General features: G+C 33.5%; 1 protein-coding gene across 3 annotated transcripts; it reads left to right on the plus strand.

Annotated features, from left to right (window-relative positions):
- The first annotated feature begins 5,489 nt into the window (after positions 1–5,489).
- On the plus strand, positions 5,490–19,846 carry LOC100253361 (B3 domain-containing protein Os07g0563300). Of its 3 annotated transcripts, XM_059739917.1 has the most exons (14): positions 5,491–5,970; positions 6,880–6,961; positions 7,140–7,238; positions 11,272–11,593; positions 11,708–12,050; positions 12,306–12,402; positions 13,459–13,633; positions 14,460–14,539; positions 15,309–15,356; positions 15,453–15,719; positions 16,536–16,585; positions 17,326–17,439; positions 18,342–18,412; positions 18,653–19,846. In XM_059739917.1, the coding sequence occupies exons 1-14, from the start codon at positions 5,849–5,851 to the stop codon at positions 19,435–19,437; spliced, it is 2,655 nt and encodes an 884-aa protein (XP_059595900.1). In that variant the 5' UTR covers positions 5,491–5,848; the 3' UTR covers positions 19,438–19,846. The 3 variants fall into 3 exon arrangements, with proteins under 3 accessions (XP_059595901.1, XP_059595900.1, XP_059595899.1); XM_059739916.1 differs by having other exon boundaries at positions 15,309–15,719; XM_059739918.1 differs by lacking the exon at positions 7,140–7,238 and having other exon boundaries at positions 5,490–5,970; positions 15,309–15,719.
- Positions 19,847–20,300: the final 454 nt, after the last annotated feature.

A 20,300-nucleotide genomic window follows, 5' to 3' on the forward strand; every position in this document is an offset into this window, starting at 1 on the left:
GATTCCACCTTTCAGTTTAGTATTCATCATCTCTCAACTCTTGCTTTGTCTTCTTTTGTTTCCACATTTCTCCACTCTGTGCCCGTGATTTCCTACATTTCATCATCGAGTTTCATGCTCATCCCAAACGAACACACACATGCATACACACGTTGGAGTTAGGTTTGGACACCCGAGTAAACACATATGCACATGTGTTGGAGTTAGGTTCGGGTGTCTAAGTAGGGTTGACCCAACCCGATTCAACAACATTCCAAAAACACACATATGTCGGAGTTGGGTTCGGGTGTCAAGTAGGATTGACCTAACCCGATCCAACAAAGAGAGAAATAAGGAATAATTTTTAGAAGTTGTCCCTGTATAATAATAATAAGAAAATTCACTCTCTTTCACTTTATGAAAAAATATCGAAAAAAACACGCTTTTATAAGAAAATTTTCTATTGAATTTCATCTAAATTTTTTGTTCTCCATGCAAAAAAGGGTTAAGACATTTGTACTATGAAACGGAGGAATTATCAAATTTTTGTAATACCATTTCCAACTTGAAATTCGATGAAACAACTAATCTGTATTTGAGGCATTTCAAAAGTTAATTTCAAGTCTTATTTCATATAATATATAAATTAAATAACTTAAAATTATATAGCTTTTTAAAAATATTAATTACATTTGATTTTTAAAAAAAATTTCTAGAATAGAATAAAAAATAAATCAAACACACATTGGGTAGTTATGAGGCTCAAGTGGCGTTGGGATCCTATTTGAAAAAACATTAAATAACATATAAAATATAGAAATGGGTGAATTTTGACATTAATTTTTCCAAAAAAGCAAATTACAACTTTCATAAATGACATCGATATGTCCCATGAATACCAATTCTTTGTTCTAAGGTAGGAGGAATAATTGGGTCCAATATAGCATGAATCATTATTATGGACCAACTGTCCAAGTCACTGTCAAAACAACATGTGTTTCCAATATTGGCGCTGTTCAATTCCACTGCATGCACATGAGACTGATTCAAAAACTAGGAATTGCCCATTTGAAGAGGTCAAGTGGCAAAAAGAGAAGGTAAATAACCATAACGGCAAACAAACAAGTGAGGAGAAGATAAAAGGTGGTGATCAGAGATAGCGTCTTTGTCTCTCTCAAAGACTTTTTCTTGGTTAATATTCCGGTTGTCTCTCAATTTGACATTTGGGTCATATGAGGAAATCATGAGACTAATGAGTAGGGATCTCCTCTTATTTTTCTTGCAATCTTCCGCACTCGTTGTGCCGCATTTGCCTCCTGCTTTTCCTTTTCTAGAAGGCCTTTTCCCACTTGTCAATCCTATTTAGTCCTATACTCCAAATACCCAATAAATAAAAATAAAAATAAGTAAATAAATAAATTTTAAAATTCAACTTTCAACCATGAATTTGGATGAGGGGATTTTGGAAAATATATTGTATTTTTAAAAATACATTTTTATAAAAAAAAAAAAACATGATAGTTCAAAATATTTTTAAAATTACAATATTTGTAACAATTAAATAAAAATTTGTTTTGAATTTCTTCAAAAACCCGATTAATTTCATTCACTCTCCTTTTCAATCTTAAAGGAGGCTAGTAAAATTAATCTAATTAATTGTTATGCCTTTTCTTATTTTATATAATTAACATAAAAATAAAATTTTTTAAAAATAATTTAATATGTTTTCAATTGTCATAAAATTGTAGAATTTATTAATTGTTACTTGATTTTAGCTTTATTTGATTTTATACAAAAATTTATCTATAAATTCTTGGTATTAATAGGATATATTTGAAATTTATTTGTTTATTAAAAAATTTAAAAATAAAATATATACTTATGTACATATATGAAACTAACAAAGTCATTTTTTTCAATGACTTTCATGTATTAATTGAATCAGTTTGTTAATTCTAAAATATTTTTAAAAATTAATAACTTGAGATATACTTGTTTAATATATATATATATATTAAAAATAATTTTAAAGAAATACATGTAATTTATAAAAATCAAATTTAGATATTTTGGCTTTTTAAAACTATTTTTTTTTATTTCTCTATTTTTAGAAACATTATTTATTTATTTTCTTAAAATTATGAGTTTGTTTGGCCATATGATTTAAAAATTATTTTTTATTTTAAAAAACAAAAAACTACTTTTAAAAATTTCTAACTTTATTTGGTTGTTGATATCAGAAAATAATTTTTAAAAACAAAGTGAAATAAAAAAGGATTTTCAGAAAACAAATAGAAGTTATTTTAACTGGTTTTTAAAAATAAAATGAAAACACGCCCTGTTTTGTTATATTTTTAAAAACTATTTTAAGTTAAAGAATACGAAATAATTTTTTTTAAAAATAAAAATAAAAATGTGCCAAAATAACCATATATTTCACTTTGTTTTTAAAAATTGTTTTCAAATAACGACTACTTCATAGTACTATAAGCTTTTTAAAATAATTTTCAGTTTTTAAAACAAAAAATTATTTTAAATCATACAGAAAAATGTAAGAAAAACAATTATTTTAAAATCCAATGACAATGTAAGAGAAAGAAAAAAAATAGTTGCAATTTCACCAATTTCATAAAGTTCACTGTGGATAATAAAACCAAAAGAAACCGATAACGAAATATGAGAAAACCGATAACGAAATATGAGAAAACCTAAGGAGGCTATTGGCCTTAGTCATGATTCATGAATGAAAAGTAAAGTGAGAAACATCCAACGAGGAACCCGTTCCCTACCTTCCTTAGCTATAAAGACATGGTCGGAGGGTCTGTCATTGTATGTGACGCTCTTTACCACAATCGCTCCAATCGCTTAAGACCATGATCATGATGCTAATATTTATTTAGTCAGATCAACATTAATTATTAGACATTTCGCCATAAGTAAAACGTTATGGTTGGACTTGGATCATCCTCCAACCACCCTACTGTCCACATTTCCCCTCTTTCCCTCCGAGGTGTTATTTATGGGTGGAAGGAAACCATCTCACTTTCCAGTGCCGTCCTTTCTCCTGCCTCATTTCTTAGTTGTAATGGGGAACGTGTTGATGATGCTTACACACCTTACCTCGTCACCTTTGCATGTGTAAAATTTATTTATTTATTTTTATTTTTATCTTCACTTTTCTTTAACCTAATTATCTCCATGGCTTATCAAATGTGAAAAATATGAAAAATCAACTCAAATGATTTGTTCACTTATAATATTATTGTTTTATGATTTGATTTACTGATATGATTTTTTCTTTCAAATAGGAAGATTAAGAGCTAGATAGAAACCGAATTTATATTATGAGTGCCTTTTTGGGAATTGTTAGTTTTCAAAAACATTTTTGTAATGTTTTTTCACAATAAAAATTTATTTAGAAATTTAAAATGTTCCTACCATCTTTTATGTATTTTTAAATATAATGTATATTTTCTTCAATTAATTTCTATATTTATATAATTATTTTTTTAAATGATTATAAAAAAAAAAAAAGTAAAATCACCTTAAAACAATTAAAACATGTTCTAAAAAAAAAAAAAATCATATTTCGAGAATAATTGAGAATCAAACTATTTTTATATGATCAAAAATAAAAAACTATCATCATGGTATTTATTTATTTTATTTGAACAGAAAAAGTCATATATAATATTTGACTTGTTTTATTCCATTAAAAGCAACTTACCCATATTAACTAATATAACTAAATTCAACGTATTAATAATAAGTTCACTTCAATTATATTAATTGATATTAATATTCTACTTTTAAACTAATAAAAGAACCTGATTTTAAAAATATATAAATATTTAATTAAATTTTATTATATTTAATTTTCCTAATACTTTTTTATAATAGATCAATTTTTTTTTGGGAGAATTATATTTTGAGGATAGATGGGCCCCCAAATTAACAAAAGGTCCATGTAACTCTTCAAATTGAGCCCAAGACCCAATGAAAGTATGGAAATTGAGTTAAAGGATATCATCCTTCACTATTTCCAAAAATGTCCTTTATTGATTTTGAGAAAAAAAAATTAATATTTTTAAAAAATACTTTTATTTAATTTAATATTTTTTAAAATAATTTTATGTAATTTAATATTTTTTAAAATAATTTTATTTAATTTAATATTTTTTTAAAATAATTTATTTAATTTAATATTTAAAAAAATATTTAATTTAATATTTTTTTTAAATACTTTAATTTAATGTAATATTTTTGAAAAAAAATTAATTTAATTTAATATTTAAAAAAATATTTAATTTAATATTTTTGAAAACTACTTTTATTTAATTTAGTATTTTTAAAAAAAATTATTAAAAAAAAATTATTTAACTTAATTTTATAAAATATTTTATATATGTTCTTAAAGGGTATATTTGTCCATTACTATTTCATATCCTTTAACTCAATTTGAAAAGTTATATGGACCTTTTGTTAATTTGGGAGCCCATCTACCTTCAAAACATAATTCTCCCTTTTTTTTTTTTTTCGTCAGTTGGCCACTTTTTTCTCAATCATAACGGAAAGTTTAGTTGAGAGAAGGTTATGTTATAACGGGGTTGCATTGACTAGATTGACGGCACGATAAATAAAGACAAATCCGTAATTTAAACCTTATTAATTTCACATCTTTCTAAAAAGCTCCGATGTTGCAAAACAAGGGAGAACAGCCATTAAAGTAGGCACCAAAACGTACTAAAAAGTAAAAACTACAAAAATGAGACATCTATTTAATCATTAATGATTTTATTTTACTAATAATCCTTGTATTTAGTGACGTGTCTCTTACAAGGTTTGACTTGGATCATATTTTTAGAACCAAAAAATATTTAAGGAAACGTGTATTATTACAACAGTACTATAATTAATAATATTAAATTGACCACCAAATATCCTTAAAAAAAAATAAAAATAAATAAATTATAAAATATATTTTATATATATGAAGTAATTATTTCGTGTGAAACAGTAAAGTGGATACGGCATTTAAGTAGTAATTCAATACTGGATTCGAAAATATTTTTTAGGAAGTAACGAACCAGAAGAAGAGTCTGGTCTAGTTTGAACACGAGGCGTTGAAACATGAGGCGCGTGTAAAAAGGAGGCGAGGCGTTACGTGATTGCATGACCCTCGCGGGCCATGCACGATATTCAAACGCTCCGCCACTCTCGCCTCTACGTAAAAAGTCTTGTACTCGCCTTCACACTCGACCCCTTCCTTCACGTGGGGCATTTTGGTAAACCTAACCGTCGCGCATGGTGCGTAGCTTGGGCGAATGAAATGACGGAAGTGCCCCTGCCTCATCTTTATCGGCGTGTATTTTTGTTTTTTTTTATAAATATATTTTATTTGAGATAATATGGAATTTTTATCCAATGACGTTAGAGAGAGAAAAACAACAAAAGGAGAGGGTGGGGAGAGAGAGAAACGACGACGCCAAAAATAAGGCACGACTCGACTCGACTCGACGTGTTCTTAAAGCCTCTTTGTATTTATATTTTTCTCTCTCTTTCTCTCTCGTCTGGTAACGTTCCCTTTCTCGCTCTAAGACCCTCGCTTTCTCTCTCTATAAACGCCTCCTCATGATTATAGATCAGAGGCCACAACCACCGCTTCCTCCGTCATTTTCAGCTTTGTTTGCCAGTTTATTTGTTTCGTGAGTGTTGTGTTATCAGTGTATCTTTAGGGTTTATGTAGAAGCGGCTTCTGTCTCTGGTGTTTTCCTTTTGTTTTCTTCTTCTTCTTCTTCCTCTTCTTTTTTTTTTTTTTTTTTTTTGGGGGGGGGGAAGGAAGGGGTTGTGTTTGGTGTTGCGAGGCTCGATGTCGTCTTCGACGGTGAAGATTTGCTTCAATTCGGAGTGTACGGACCGGAAATCGGAGCGGCTGAGGAAGGGGTGGCGGACGCGGTCTGGCGACTGTGTGGAGCTATGTGATCGATGCGGGTAAGGAGTTCTTGCTGTTTGTTGAGTGATCGAACTCGTTTTTGTTGATGTTAGGTGTGTGTGATTCAGTGTTTGGCGATGGTGAATGGGTTAGTGTGATTTTACTCCTGGTTTTTAGGGTTTTAGTGGTGGTTTTTGTGGACTTTTATTGTGATTGAGTTTTTCGTGTATTGATTAGGAGCTGAGACTGGGTTTGTTGAGGAGGGTTTGGAGCTTAATCTTTGGAAGTTGAGCTCAGGATTGTGAATTTAGTGATGTGAAGTTTGGTCGAAGAAGTTGAGAATAAGCGTTCTGTTCAATGAATGCGTTCTAAGAGTAGACTTTTCCGTTCGACTGACGTCTCTGAGATAGGTGCTAGAAGCAATGGAAATTTCATTTAAGGAAAATGTTTTCAATGTTGTGTCTGTTTTTGCCGGAAAAAACGGTTTCCTGAAATTTTCTATGAAATTTGTTTAAGGCTTCATTCAAGTCTTCACTGTGAAATTTGGGGAAACTTCATTTCTTCTCTTCATTGGGATTTGGGAATATATATCGGTTTAAATGTTAAATTTTATTCTTCCCTTGCGATTGCCCCTTTTACTTATTTTATCTTATATATATTATCTGAGAACTATGAAGCAGTTTTTCTTGGATAGCAAATCCAACGAAACAGAAATATTCTATTTGTAATTTCCACATATGTTGGAATCACCTACTTAGCTGTGGAGTTATATTTGACATATTTCTATGGGGTATGATTTTTTAGATATAGGATGGAATTAACTTGCATCCAATTTGAAATTTATTGCAAATCCTTAACCTTGTATTCTATTCTGTTGCATTGTATATTTATGATAGGGTGTTTTTTGATGTAGTTAGCTTTTCCTTTAATGGATTATGATTATTGACTCTAATTCTATGTGACTCCAGTTCTCTTTATGATGAGGGAAGGTTCTGTGAGACTTTCCACTTGAATGCTTCTGGGTGGCGTGGTTGCAAGTCATGTGGAAAGGTGAGTAGAAAATTTAATCTTCTCTGTTTTGCATTATACTGTTTCCAGGATATTATGGTCAATTTACTTGCTTTCTGAAGTATTGTAGGTGTGAAATAGATGGCTTACATCTAGCAACAAATAAATAAATAAATATTTTTATATCCAAATCTTCTAAGAGTTGGATCTTTCTCTGCAGCGGGTTCACTGTGGATGCATTGCTTCAATTCATTCATTCACGTTGTTGGATACTGGAGGAATTGAGTGCATTCCATGTGCAAGGAAAAATGTTGTTTTGGTATGAAGGACTTTGATTATTTCCTATTAAATCTAATCTTAAAGGTTCTATGGTCTTCATTTGGATACTTATCATCTATCTTCCTAGTGTTACTGCTTCACTTGGGTTGTCGGCATTTCACTAGTTTTGCCTATTACAATTAAGCTCATGTTGTAGGACTTCCAATTTAAAAAGGTTGAATTTGCCATGGAGTTTGGGGTTGAATATTTGTTTGTTTTCTTTTTATTTAGTTATTTATGTTTTTGTAGAGGGTACTGGCAGTTGAGGTTGGTTGTTGTTAAGTAACAAATAATTTGGGTCTGAGAGCTTGCTTGTAATGTAGTTGGATGCATGCGCTAACAGTACCAAATGTGTAAATATACTGTGCAAGTGAGAAACTGTTAACAATTTTGTCATTAACTTACCTATATAAAAAAAGACAATTTTGTCATTAACTTACCAATGTAACTATCATTAACTTACCAATGTGGCCATGGCCACCACAAAATTATAAAAGGAAATGATACTGTTGTTTTAATGGATTCTCTAGACTGCTTCCCCAACAGAAATGATATCTTGCCCTTCATTTTTTATTTCTAAAAATGAAGGTTATTTGTGTTTTATGTCTTGTTGAATGATTGATTGAGAACATTGTTTTCTTTCTTTTTTTTAAAAAAAAAGCTTATACTCCTTTTAGCGGCGGGTAAAACCGCCTGTGTAAGTAAATCTAAACCACAACTAAGGGTTAACTAGGCTTCAATGGTTTAGACGAATGCTATAACAATGGTTTCATTCACCATTATTTTTCAAATTTTTTAATTTTTTCCCTTTCTTTGCTTTTCTTTTTGTTTATAAAAACATTTGACACTTGGCTCACCTCTAAGATAAGGTCTTGTTTCTCTCTTCCAAGTCTTCCTGTGACCAACTCATAACAAAAAGAGAGGGAAAATTCGGATTTTTTGGTGTTTGGGTATCATTTGGGTTTTCATGTCCATGGTCAGCTTCTTCTACATACTATGGAACATGAATCTGTACTAAAAAAAAATCAATCAGGTTTTTTGTAGTTGTATGTCCTTTGGCAACGTTGCCATCCTCGTCTTCTCCATTCTCTTACGATTTTCTTATGATAGCCAAATTAAGAAAATATACATTAGATAAATTGCCTACAAAGTGGGAGTGCAACCCAAGTGCATAGGCAGTATAAAATTATGATTTTCTTACGATAGCCAAATTAAGAAAATATATATTAGATAAATGGCCTACCAAATGGGGTGCAACCCAAGTGCCTAGGGCACACATTTTTAAGTGGGCTTTAAGGTATTGCTAGTGCTAGGCACACATTTTTATTACACATGCTTCAATGGAATCTTATGGCCTATCAAAACAAGATTCATTGGTCTAAATCTATCCTAGACTATCAATCAAGAAATCTAAAAGTTAAAGATTAATGTCCCTTACCTGACATTTAACCCATGAGAACAAAGATCTAAGACAACGATTTTTTGCAACCAAGTTCAATTTTATTCTCTAGAAAGTTCTTTTGTTGCCATCTTTCCTTGAGGCTAGAATAAACACAAGGGGGCCATCTTTCGATTAGACTTTTGTACTTTTTCCCACAAAAACACAATGTCATCTTTGAAGTACCTCTTTAGATGCCCTTAAGGCTTGGTTCAAAGGGTAAAGAGTTGGCTGGGATTGTGGGAGGGTACTAGGTTCGAGTCCTAGGGGTGAAAAAAAAGAGTGCCTCCTTAAAATTATGGGGAGGGACCAAGACAACCAAAAAGAGAGAAGACTCAACTTGATAACCTAGAAGTTTGTTGACCATGGATTAAAATATGATGTTTGGACTCCTCTTGTTTGTATAAACGACAAGAACAGACAAACGTTGTCCATGTCTCGTAAGCTGATCTAATGTAAGAATTTTTTCTGTTGCCATTCTAAAAATGTCTTCATACCTCCAATTTGCCCCATGTAAGTTAAAGTTCTTGGGAATAGGTTCCTTTTTAAGAAAACTATTAACATTATATATATATATATATGGAATGAAAAGAAAACTTCAAAATGCGGAGAATCTAGTACATGAGAAATATTAAAAGAAAAAAAAACCCTAAAATGGTAAAGTATAAAATGAAAAGGGACTCATCAAAGAGACTACAAGCCATGCCTTAGGCCAACACCTAGCTTGCAATGAAGTCAAGAAAAGAAAAGTTGCTTACCCTTATAGAGTCATTAGATGAATGATGATTTTTTTAATCAGTCTTTAGACGAATGATGATGATGATGATGAAGACTTAAGGCAAAGGTCTTTTAGTCTTAAAATTGATAGCTCTCTTCCTTCAAAGCTTTTTTTTCCACCCGGTTCCTTCCAAATGTGCTAAAATAGGAATAAATGCACTTTTTTTTCCACATTTTTGTTGCCTCACCTATAAGGCAAAACATTAAAAATGGTGAGACAACGTTGAAGAGATACAAAAACTAAGATAGTAATGCCACAACTATCTAGTCACCCCACAATGAGGGAGATTTTGATTAGCCAAGTCCTCTATCTTTCTTGTACAAACAACATAAATTGACTAATATCTTGCCACTTCTCATCTAATAATTAGTAGTAAGTTGTTGGTTGGATTGACTTTTTGGAAGTCAAAATCTCATTTTTTAGCTTGACAAGATCTTCTATATGCATTTAGGCAATTTATTGAAAGTGCTTTAGCTTAAAAGCAACTTAATGTGAAGTAAGGATAATAATGCTTCTTGTGGAAGGTTTTTCTAGCTTATGTAAGAAGCTATTTTATGTTTATGAAACTTTCATAATACCGAGATTGCCACTCTGAAATCATTGCTTCAAATTCATCCTTAAGTTAAAGCTAAAAGTTATTTGAAGTGAATCTCAGGGTATAGTGCTTTGGAAATTAATCAAGGGTTGCAAGTTCAAAACTTCCTAGACATTTAAGTGGTGTAGGGCAGAGGGGTAGATTATACTTAGGGTTTGCTTTACTCACTGTTGGATAATTGCCATGCTATTGTGGTGGATTCCTAGTTATTAAAAAGGAAAAAAGATTATTCGAAACAAGGTCTAAGAATCTTTTCCCTAGGTATATAGCAATAAAAAACTGTGTCTTGACGGGGCATAGTAGACAAGATCGTTGAATTTGGGAAGAAAGAAAGGAGTCTTAAGGGCATTGCCTAAGTGAAAGACTTACAGAAAACTGACCCTTTGAAGAACTCTTCTTTATTTAAAAGCCTCCTGGAAAATGACACCTTTAGAAGGCTCCCTTTATTTAAAAATCCTTCATCTTCCTCCTGATACTGCACTTGTAGGTTAGTAATCAGGAAGAAATATGACCATTCTGTATGATTATCTTATTAAGGAATTCATATTGCAGGGTCCATATGTCATTAACTGCAACTTTAATGTTTAATCAACAGGCTCTATGTCTTGTTTTGACATTGTTTTGTAACAATTTTATCCTTTCATATAGCCTCTCACAGACATCATAAAATTTTTAACCACACATTCTTGCTGTCTCTCTAGAGACATGTGGATCACTAAATTACTAATATTCCATTTCTGCACAAGGCTTTGCTTTATGTTTTATTTTTTTTACCTTTTAGATCATTTTTATTGAAATTACCGATGTATTATTTCTGCATGAGATCTTGCTTTATCTTTTATTTTTTACCTTCTAGATCGTTTTTATTGATATAACCAATATACTATTTCTGCACAAGGTCTTGCTTTATGTTTTATTATCTTGCCTTTCAGATCATTCATTGAGTTTGCCATTTGTCATTTTAAAAAAATATATATATATTTTTTAGGTTTTTTTTTTTAATTTTTAGATTTGCTCCTCTAAAATCATAATGAAACCAGTTGTTTTTATTGCAGCATAAAATGCTGCTGTTTTTTCTCTGTAATATATCTTAACAAAGGACAGTTTAAAGTCTATCATTGGCTGCTGGTTCCTGCTTCATAAATTACATTGGTCTTGATTTTTCAAATGTGTTCTATAATTTATTCATTTAATAATTGTGTGGGTCATATTCTGTATTTCAGACACCAAATCCAGCATGGCCACCTCATTTTTTTCTTCCTTTACCTGAGAGACTTAAAGACCCTGTCAAGAACTGGAGCCAGAGCCAGCCTGTTGGACCCTGGCATGCACCCAATCTGTTCAATACTTCTATTCCTCAGTCTGATTTGCGTCCAAGGATGCCTAGTGAAGCTGATTTGTCAACTGGTGTTGATAGACTTATTGTCAGTGAGAGATCATCTGCCTTTTCCATGGAAAAGAAGAAAATCGAAGATTCATCTGAAAGATCAATGAATGGAGGCCTAAAGCTGGGTGCATTGGAAATGCTTGAGAATGGGAATTCTGGTATTTTGATCCTTTCTCTGCATTTGCTGATGTCTTATCATGTTCTTGCTATGGCAGGAAAAATGTTCCAGTAAGTACAATTGAGTGGCTGCTAAACCTGATGTTTAACTGCAGGAACCAACTGTGAGGAGCAACCGGCTTCATGTGTAAATATACCTCAGCAGTCATCCTCTCTAAATGATGATCATTCTGCTCCACTTCTTAGTTTGGCTGTGCCTTATGCTTCATCAAGTGAAACAAATGGTCAAACTGTGGTTTCTGGAACTCTATCACAACCAACCCCTTCACCTCCGCTAGCGAAGAAGTTCTCTGGTCATCCACATAATGGAGTCGATTCATCCGGTGAAGCTCAGGTACGCAATGGAAGGCCTCGAGGAGATGCCCGAGGAAGAAATCAATTACTTCCTCGATACTGGCCAAGGATAACTGATCAGGAGCTACAACAAATCTCTGGAGAGTATCCTTTGATTACATATGATTTTCTTTGTATCTTAAGATTTTTAGATGAATTCATTTTTTGTTCACCTTATTAATTATAATTTTCAATGCAGTTTGTAGCTCTGCATTCTATTCCTTATTCCTTGAATATGTACGTCTAATTTATTCTGATTCTGAAGATTCATTAGAGTTTGCTTTATATAATTAGATGCAAAATGCCTGTTGAACTTTCTATTTACAATTTAGCATCCTATAGACCTTAACCATGTGTAAGTTCAAATTCTGTAATCACTCCTTTGTTTGAAAAGATGCTAAGTGCTAGTGATGCTGGGCGTATAGGGCGTTTAGTGCTGCCAAAAAAATGTGCTGAGGTGAGTGCTCAAACCTTCCTAGCCTTACTGTTGACTTTTCTCAATATGTTCTTTAGTATCTATGTTAGAAGATTGAAAATAATTCTTGGTTTATTGGAGTTATTATGATTTTTGCTGAGGCATGCATTTTTGCTTATTTTGGAACTTAGTCTCCATGGAGCTCACAGAATACTGATGGATTGACCTTCTCGTCTCTCTGGTTTATGTAGTCCTTTCATATTTGGTTGCTTTCTTCATATTTGACGTGATGCTTTAAAATTTATTATTAGTTGTAGTCTGAACTGCATGTTAAAGTGATTCATCATTGAAGCAGTGGGGATAGCCATGCCAGGCGGGGCCAGTCAAATGGTCACATGTCATTTATCCGATGAATGCTTTTAACTCAGTTGTTAATTATATGCCTTAGATACCCTAAACACTTGGGTTAATGATGGTTTGTTGAATTGGGTTGAATTCCCTATATTCTTATTCGCTTAACAATATTAGAAATAACATTAATAATACTTGTAATGGCCTATAAAAAAAAAGGAGGGGAAATAGTAATACTCATAATGGTGGGGGCTTGGATTAATAAACGATAGATAATATGTCATCCTTAACAAAGAAAAAATAAATCATTTGCAGTGATTGAAAATGTTAGAACAATCGCTGTTATTTTTTCAATAATGTAAAATGGGCCAGTTTTTTGTGAAATGATAACTTCTCGGGTAGGTTGGATACTAGTTCTTCAATGGGACCTAAACTAACGTCATTCATAATTCCAATGATGTAAACTTCCCTTGCCTTATATCACTGATAGCCCTCATAGTAGTTGTGACAACCGTTACTAAAAATCATGTTGCTTTACAAAATTTGTGTAATTTATTGTGCACAAAGCTTTGGTTTACACCTTGTTGACTTTTATAGAACTTCGTCTTTGATTGTTTGACATGACAGTTATGCTGTTATGCACAATAATGGGAATTTCTATTGGCCGTTTGCATTTTAGATATAGATTCTCTCTTCATTTTCCATTTATTTTCTATTATGTATTAATATGCACTCATCATGATACAGGCGTATTTCCCAGCAATTTCTCAGCCTGAAGGATTACCTCTTAAAGTCCAGGATGCAAAAGGTCATGAATGGATATTTCAGTTTCGATTTTGGCCCAATAATAACAGCAGAATGTATGTTTTAGAGGGAGTTACTCCTTGTATACAGTCGATGCAATTACAAGCAGGTGACACAGGTAACCATTCACTGGAAAAACAGGCATCTGAAGTTATCATCATGCAGATATTTTATCTCTTTATGTTAAGCAATGCCTTTTCCTTGATTTAGTTGGGGTAATAACATTAGTATTGAAATAGAGGGTGGCATTAGTTTTGCACCTTTAGGAACCTCTGTTTCTCTTGTCCTTTCCCACTGTCATTTTTGGCTTTATGCTTTTGGACATGGTTTTGTGCTGCTTTGGTTTGTTGCATTTCTTTTTAATTTTAATTTTTGGGTTTATTCTTTGATGTGTTTTCATATTATGACTTAATTTAACTGACAGGAAATGGAGGTGAATACACCATTTCCCTTCTTATTAGATTGATTGCTGTGGGAAAGAGTGGATTCCATCAATATCTGTTCTCCTGCAAGATAATTTTTAACCCTAAGATAGCTTCTTGTCTTATGAACACAGTAAAGGATTGTAGGAATGCTTAGATTCTGTTGCTTTTAAGTTTTTCCTGTTGACCAAGTGGTTGCAGGAAGCATAAACTTTACTCATATTTTACTTTGCTTCACTCTCTTTTGCTACATTCCTTTTTCCTCCATGAGTTCACAAAAAATCAAACACAAACAAATTTTTTGGTGGTTTTTACATGTTGATGGGATGTCTTGTCCTTCTGTTTTTCTGACTTTAGAATGTTGCCTGTAAATTTTAGTTCTCCTATTTACTTATTTCATTTATGTTTGTATGTTTGTGATTTTTCTTTTTACAACTCCTTAAGTGAGCAGGGTCTTTATTCCCAAGTGTGAGTGTGTGTTGGTTATCTGGTTTTCAGACTCAGTTGATTCTATTTCTGCAGTAACATTTAGTCGATTAGAACCAGAAGGGAAGCTGGTTATGGGATTTAGAAAGGCTTCAACTGCTCCATCATCTGATCAGGTTTGGTCTCATACAATAACCAAGTACCTTAGCCTGGCTTTAAATTAGTATTAGGGAGATTATATGATGGGTATTTTAAGTGTCATAACCAGATGTTCTTTGTTTCCTTTTTTAGCAACAATCACAAATGCAATTATGTACAAGAAATTGGTTTTTTATTCATGTTCGACTGTGTTGTTCTTTCTAGGATATCGTAGCATCACTTCTATAGCTTTTGTCCAGACAAAAGTGTGACAAGAAAATTCAGTATGGATTATTTTCATGTGATATATGACCTTTCAGTTTATACATTTTTTACTTTGCCATGTTAGTCAAGTTGGGAACAGGATGACGTTGTTGAGCCAGACAATAGGTATAAGGAAATATGGATTTTCTGGAAGTCTGTTCTTCAGAAATTTTTATCTCTGTAAACAACCGATTATCTATATCAATTGTAAAATAAGCCAATTTCAAACTTCATATCAAATTATAAAATTTTCTATCAAATTGAATTATATTTGTTTTGCTGCTAAAAAATTTGAAGTTTAGACATTGCAGTCAAGCATTTATTTGGGTTTGCATTAGAGTCCGTTTGGTAGTGATTCTAGGAAGCGTTTTTAATATTTCTAATAGTTGAAAATTTTTATCATTCAAGTGTTAGAAATGTTAGAAATGTTAGAAACGTTTTCTAGAATCACTCCCAAACGTATTATTAGACTGGTTTACTCTGATTAAAAAAGGGGTTTTAGTAAACCTCGCATACTTATCTTATGTTTCTTTCTATTGACAGGGCAATGAAACAATAAAGACTGGCAATGGTGGGTCTACGCATGGAGATGTTAGTATTAGAAAAACTAAAACTGGTGAAGTTGCTTTAACTAATCGTCATCTAAAAAGCAGTTTAGGATCACCTAGCTTTTCATCGATGGATCAGTCTGATTTGGCAGATCCTGCAAGTGCATGGTCTAAAGTTGATAAATCAGGATACATAGCAAAAGAAGCACTTGGTGCAAAATCATCAATTCCTAGAAAGAGGAAGAATAGCACCTTGGGTTCAAAAAGCAAGCGCCTTAGAATTGAAAATGAGGATCTGATAGAGCTGAAGTTAACATGGGAAGAAGCTCAAGGACTGCTTCGCCCACCCCTTAACCATGTTCCCAATGTTGTGGTTATTGAAGGCTATGAATTTGAGGAATATGAGGTACAAAGTTAATGTTAGTTTGTTGTTCAAAATGAAATGCACTTTCAATGATTGTTTTTTCATTTTCTTGCTACATTTGATGTGTGTGTGTGTGTGGTGTATAATTGTTGTCATGTCAGCATGCTTGTGCCCGGTTTCGATATTTAGGATAATGTGGTTCCATTTACAACTTCCCCCACACAATAGTGAACACCACATCCATGATGCTGGCTCATCAACAATAAGCTTGCAAGCTAGATTGCTTGAACTTGCCAAAATCTGGAAATAATAATAATAATAATGATGATGCACCCAAAATCTTTAGATGTCATTGGCATCCAAAGGGTTCCTGCTTGGTTCAGTATGATTATGCTAGTTTGTTCATAGATCTATCATGCCATATGCCCCATTTTCCCTTGACAATGTCATTGTTCTTCCTTCTATCATCACATACAGGAGCTTTACCTTAAAGGTGGTCATGGTAGTGGGTTTTGAGCTCATTAGCCAACTGCTTTATGCTTTAAAGTAGCGAGAATGGTATTCCTCTGTGGGACCAAAAATTAGATGGTGATAATGGGGAGTGTGGTGGGTGGGTTGTGGTGTGGCTTTGTTTTTTCAATATCATCTTGAGACTACTGTATAAGAATTTGGGCTTCAGACCTTATTTGTTATAATATTATTGGTTGTGTTTTACACTCAAGTCTTTCATAGAATTTTTCTAGTTCTTGTGTTATGCTCTCTTGGTATTGAAATCCTTTTTATTTTTTACCTTAATTTGGGAAATTATAGTGTGCTAAGGAGCTCTTTATCTTTTGAATTTCTGTCACTATTTAACAGGAACCGCCAATAATTGGGAAGCCAACAATTTTTGCAACTGATGATATGGGGTAAATAACTTGTCTTTAACTCTGAGACTTGTTGACATTTCTATGTTCATGTTAGTTTCTTATGTTATCCAGAGATTTGAATTTGTAAAAGGAGTTTTCTTTTTGCTTTTCCTTAACCATGATTTGTTCTTTTTCCCAGATTTTGCCAGATGATTTTATCTCCTAAATTTCTATTCTAGGAACATGCCAGTATAGGATTGTCATCAGATTCATTGTGTGAAGGAAGTTCTTTTTATACCACTAATTCTTTATCACACTATAGTTCATTTTCCAAGATTTCATTTGAGGATTTTATCTGTCTGTCTTGCACTTCATAAAATTTCCTATACAATCCTATACTGGCATGTTCCTAGAATCATTGAATGAATGCAGTCCCACAGGCTATATGTAGGAGGATTTTTATTTTATTTTATTTTCTTGGTTGTTTATTCTTAATTATGCTATAGTCCTTTTTCCGAGGTTCCAGCTTAAGATTTTGTGTATTTGTTTTGCACTTTCGTAAATCTCATAGGATCTACTTTCCTGGCATATTCTGAGATTCACTGAGTGAATGCTTGGTCTCCAGTTTATGTTCAAAAGCTGCAGAATATCTACAAACTTTCATCACTTTGACCTTTGATAATCTTATTTCAGTTGCCATTCTTGGAATACAATAGTACTCTTTATATTTCTATACTGAAACTCAAAATAGCATCTATTTTGGTCAAGCAAATGCCAATCCTGTGTTCCATCTGTATCAGTGAAAAGATTCAGTGGGCCCAATGTGAAGACTGTTTTAAATGGCGCAAACTGCCTGCTGATGTTTGTCTTTCCTCAAGATGGACCTGTTCTGAGAACTCATGGGATCCAGAAAGGTACAATCATCAGATTTCTACTATACCAGCATGGGTTTTGTGCCTCTGTCTTGAATGCTCTCTTGTTGTGAAAACCTGTTTGCTGCCTGTCACCTTTCTTCAGTGATGATATGGTTAACAGTTGTGCCTCTGCTCCTTTTGTCTCCCTGTGGGATGTAAATGGGTAGTTTGGGTAGGCAAACTTTCTTGAACTCAAAAAATTTTTAGAGCTTCATCTGACCAATTCCTGTTTGAGACTGCTGGCCTTATGATGCATTCCTGTTTAAGGACTAACTCTGATGGTATGACCATTTCAAAAAATTTCAGTTCTCCTTTTTTTTTTATTATTATTATTTTTTTTTATGATCCACCCCCTTGTTTTTGTAGTGTGTTCAATTTGAACTATATAAAACATTCATTTATTGGTGCGGTAATGGTTGTTGTGACATGCATTGCCACAAACCACATGTGCACATTTCTATTACAGAGTCATGCAACTCAATATTTATATCATGTGTTTTGCTAGGCCACTTTTCTGGACTTGTTTCTCAGGTGCCCATCATTCATCACCATAAAGTATCAACTGTCCTGTTCTGTTTTGTGACATTTATCCGTGAACCATAAAGTATCAATGGCCCAAATTTGTTCTCAATCTGATTGATATAAAGCCTATTGCACAGAGCTTCAAAGCATCTTGTCTACAAACTCCTGTCGCTTGAAATGCAAAGCTGTTGCACACATTATTTTGATGGGTTTCTGGTTTTTCTATTTTTTATTTTTTTATTTTAATTTCAAGAGTGCAAAGCATGTATCTGCTTGCTCAGTCTTCTTCCATTGGTCTTGTTATTCTAAACATTTGAATCCATGTGACAGTAGCATGTCTAGGAGTTCTGTTAACATGTCCAGATCCTTTTTGCCACCAGGTCTTCATGTTCAGCAACTCAAGAAATAACAGCGGAGCAGTTGGAAGATCTGCTACCCACTAGTAAGACGGGTATGACTTGCTTGAAACAAATATTGGGATTTTCTTTTTCTCAGTAAACAAATGTTGTCCAGCCATGTATGATTCACAAGGAGTCCAGTAATCTTGGAACACACTTTCAAGACTATTTCTAGTATCGTCTTTCTTTTTTCATTTTATTTTTGAATATTTGCTACTATTGTTCTTGTTCTATGGTAATTCTATTCCCAATTTGTCAAATTTGCATTTGGTTTTGTGATTGTGTTTGGGCAGCTGCTTCTAAGAAAATGAAGGCTGCTAAACAGGACTCAGATACCATTGAAGCTTTGGAGGGCCTGGACACTCTTGCTAACCTAGCTATCCTGGGAGAGGGTGAGGCACTGCCACCATCTTCCCAGGCCACAACCAAACATCCCCGGCACAGACCTGGATGCTCATGTATAGTCTGCATTCAGCCCCCAAGTGGTAAGGGCCCTAAACACAAGCAGACATGCACATGTAATGTCTGCCTAACAGTGAAGCGCCGATTTCGCACCTTGATGATGCGACGAGAGAAGAAGCAGTCTGAGAAAGAAGCAGAAACTGCACGCAAGAAGCAGCAAGAGCAGTTACTGTTGCCTGAGAAAATAACTGATGATGACCCATTGCTCTGTAGTAACTCTGGAAATAGTGGACCAAACAAGAAAAAGGTGGTCAATGAGGGTTCTGATGATGACCCAAACAAGAGGAAATCCCTGACCACCTCACCTTTTAAAGGTCAAATTGACTTGAACATTCAACCAGAGCGGGAGGAAGAGTCATCACCAGGTTCTGATTCTGGCAGCATGATGAGGTTGCTCCAAGATGCCACAGAGAGGTGTCTCAGGCAGCAGCTGTCATCAAGCTCGGCTGGCAACAGAAGTTCATCTGGAAATCAGACACACTTGGAGGAAGATGAACCAGAGGGAGAAAAACTTGGCAATGGTCTTGACCCTGGTACAAGTAAACAGGATTCTGACATCAACCACCCTGTAGCTTTATCCATGAATGCATCAGCATCCACATCTGCCACTGGGTAGATAAATGGTGCCTCTCATGCAAAGGTAGATTGGCATGAATTGCGGTTATCAGTTTGTTTATTCAGGTCTGTACATAAAGCAGAGGTAGGAAATGGATAATATGGGTTAGAAACCAATAATTTTGCTGTTCAGTATGCTATAAATGTTGTCCTATCTTACTGTAGTATTACATGAGAATATATGCCCAAAGTCTTAAAAAGTAGGGAAGGAGCTATTACTTTTTCTCTTTTTGGGAGCTCTCCTTTCAGCCCTTATGCTTAGACATGTAGGATGTAATTAAGCTCTGTTTTCTTTTTCTTTCCATTCATTCATAGAGAAATTGCTTCCGGGTGCTTTTAACCTCTTGTTACGCTGCTTTGTTTCAGCAATCAGACTGGTAATTAAAGAAATGAAATTTAGATTAGCATGACTTCGATATGCTGTATTATGAATTCCATTGCTTTTAATAGTCTCTGCAATCTCCAGATGAGACTCTGGGTTTACAAATGCTGAGAATCTCTTTAAGGAATGCAGGGTGTTTGTTTGCCCATCAGATGGGGGTATTCTCAAAATGCTTGTCAGTACAATTTTTGCCTCTTGAGTTGATGTGATGTGTAGCCCTGGATTCTTGAATCTCTTATGTTTGCCATATATGGCCTCTTAAGGTCTCACGTTATTGCATTGGTGAGGTTTTAGCTTTTAAAATTTGTCTATATCATTAAGGGCAAATAATTACTCCATTTTAGCTTCCTAATTAGGACATAAGTTCAGATGGGGGTGTGGGGGCAAGGACAAAATTGTCTCTTTTCTTTTTTTTCCAACAACAAATTGACATTCTTGTTTCTGCTTTTGCTTTTAATATTATGCTAGATTTTGTTGCCATT

Source organism: Vitis vinifera, chromosome 10, assembly GCF_030704535.1.
Source record: "Vitis vinifera cultivar Pinot Noir 40024 chromosome 10, ASM3070453v1".
Lineage (NCBI taxonomy): Eukaryota > Viridiplantae > Streptophyta > Magnoliopsida > Vitales > Vitaceae > Vitis > Vitis vinifera.

Coding starts and splice junctions, on each gene's coding strand:
- LOC100253361 (XM_059739916.1), top strand. CDS start 5,849: ATGTCGTCTTCGACGGTGAAGATTTGCTTCAATTCGGAGTGTACGGAC. Junction 7,239..11,271: donor CAAGGAAAAATGTTGTTTTG/GTATGAAGGACT, acceptor TCTGTATTTCAG/ACACCAAATCCAGCATGGCC. Junction 15,720..16,535: donor ATGAATTTGAGGAATATGAG/GTACAAAGTTAA, acceptor ACTATTTAACAG/GAACCGCCAATAATTGGGAA.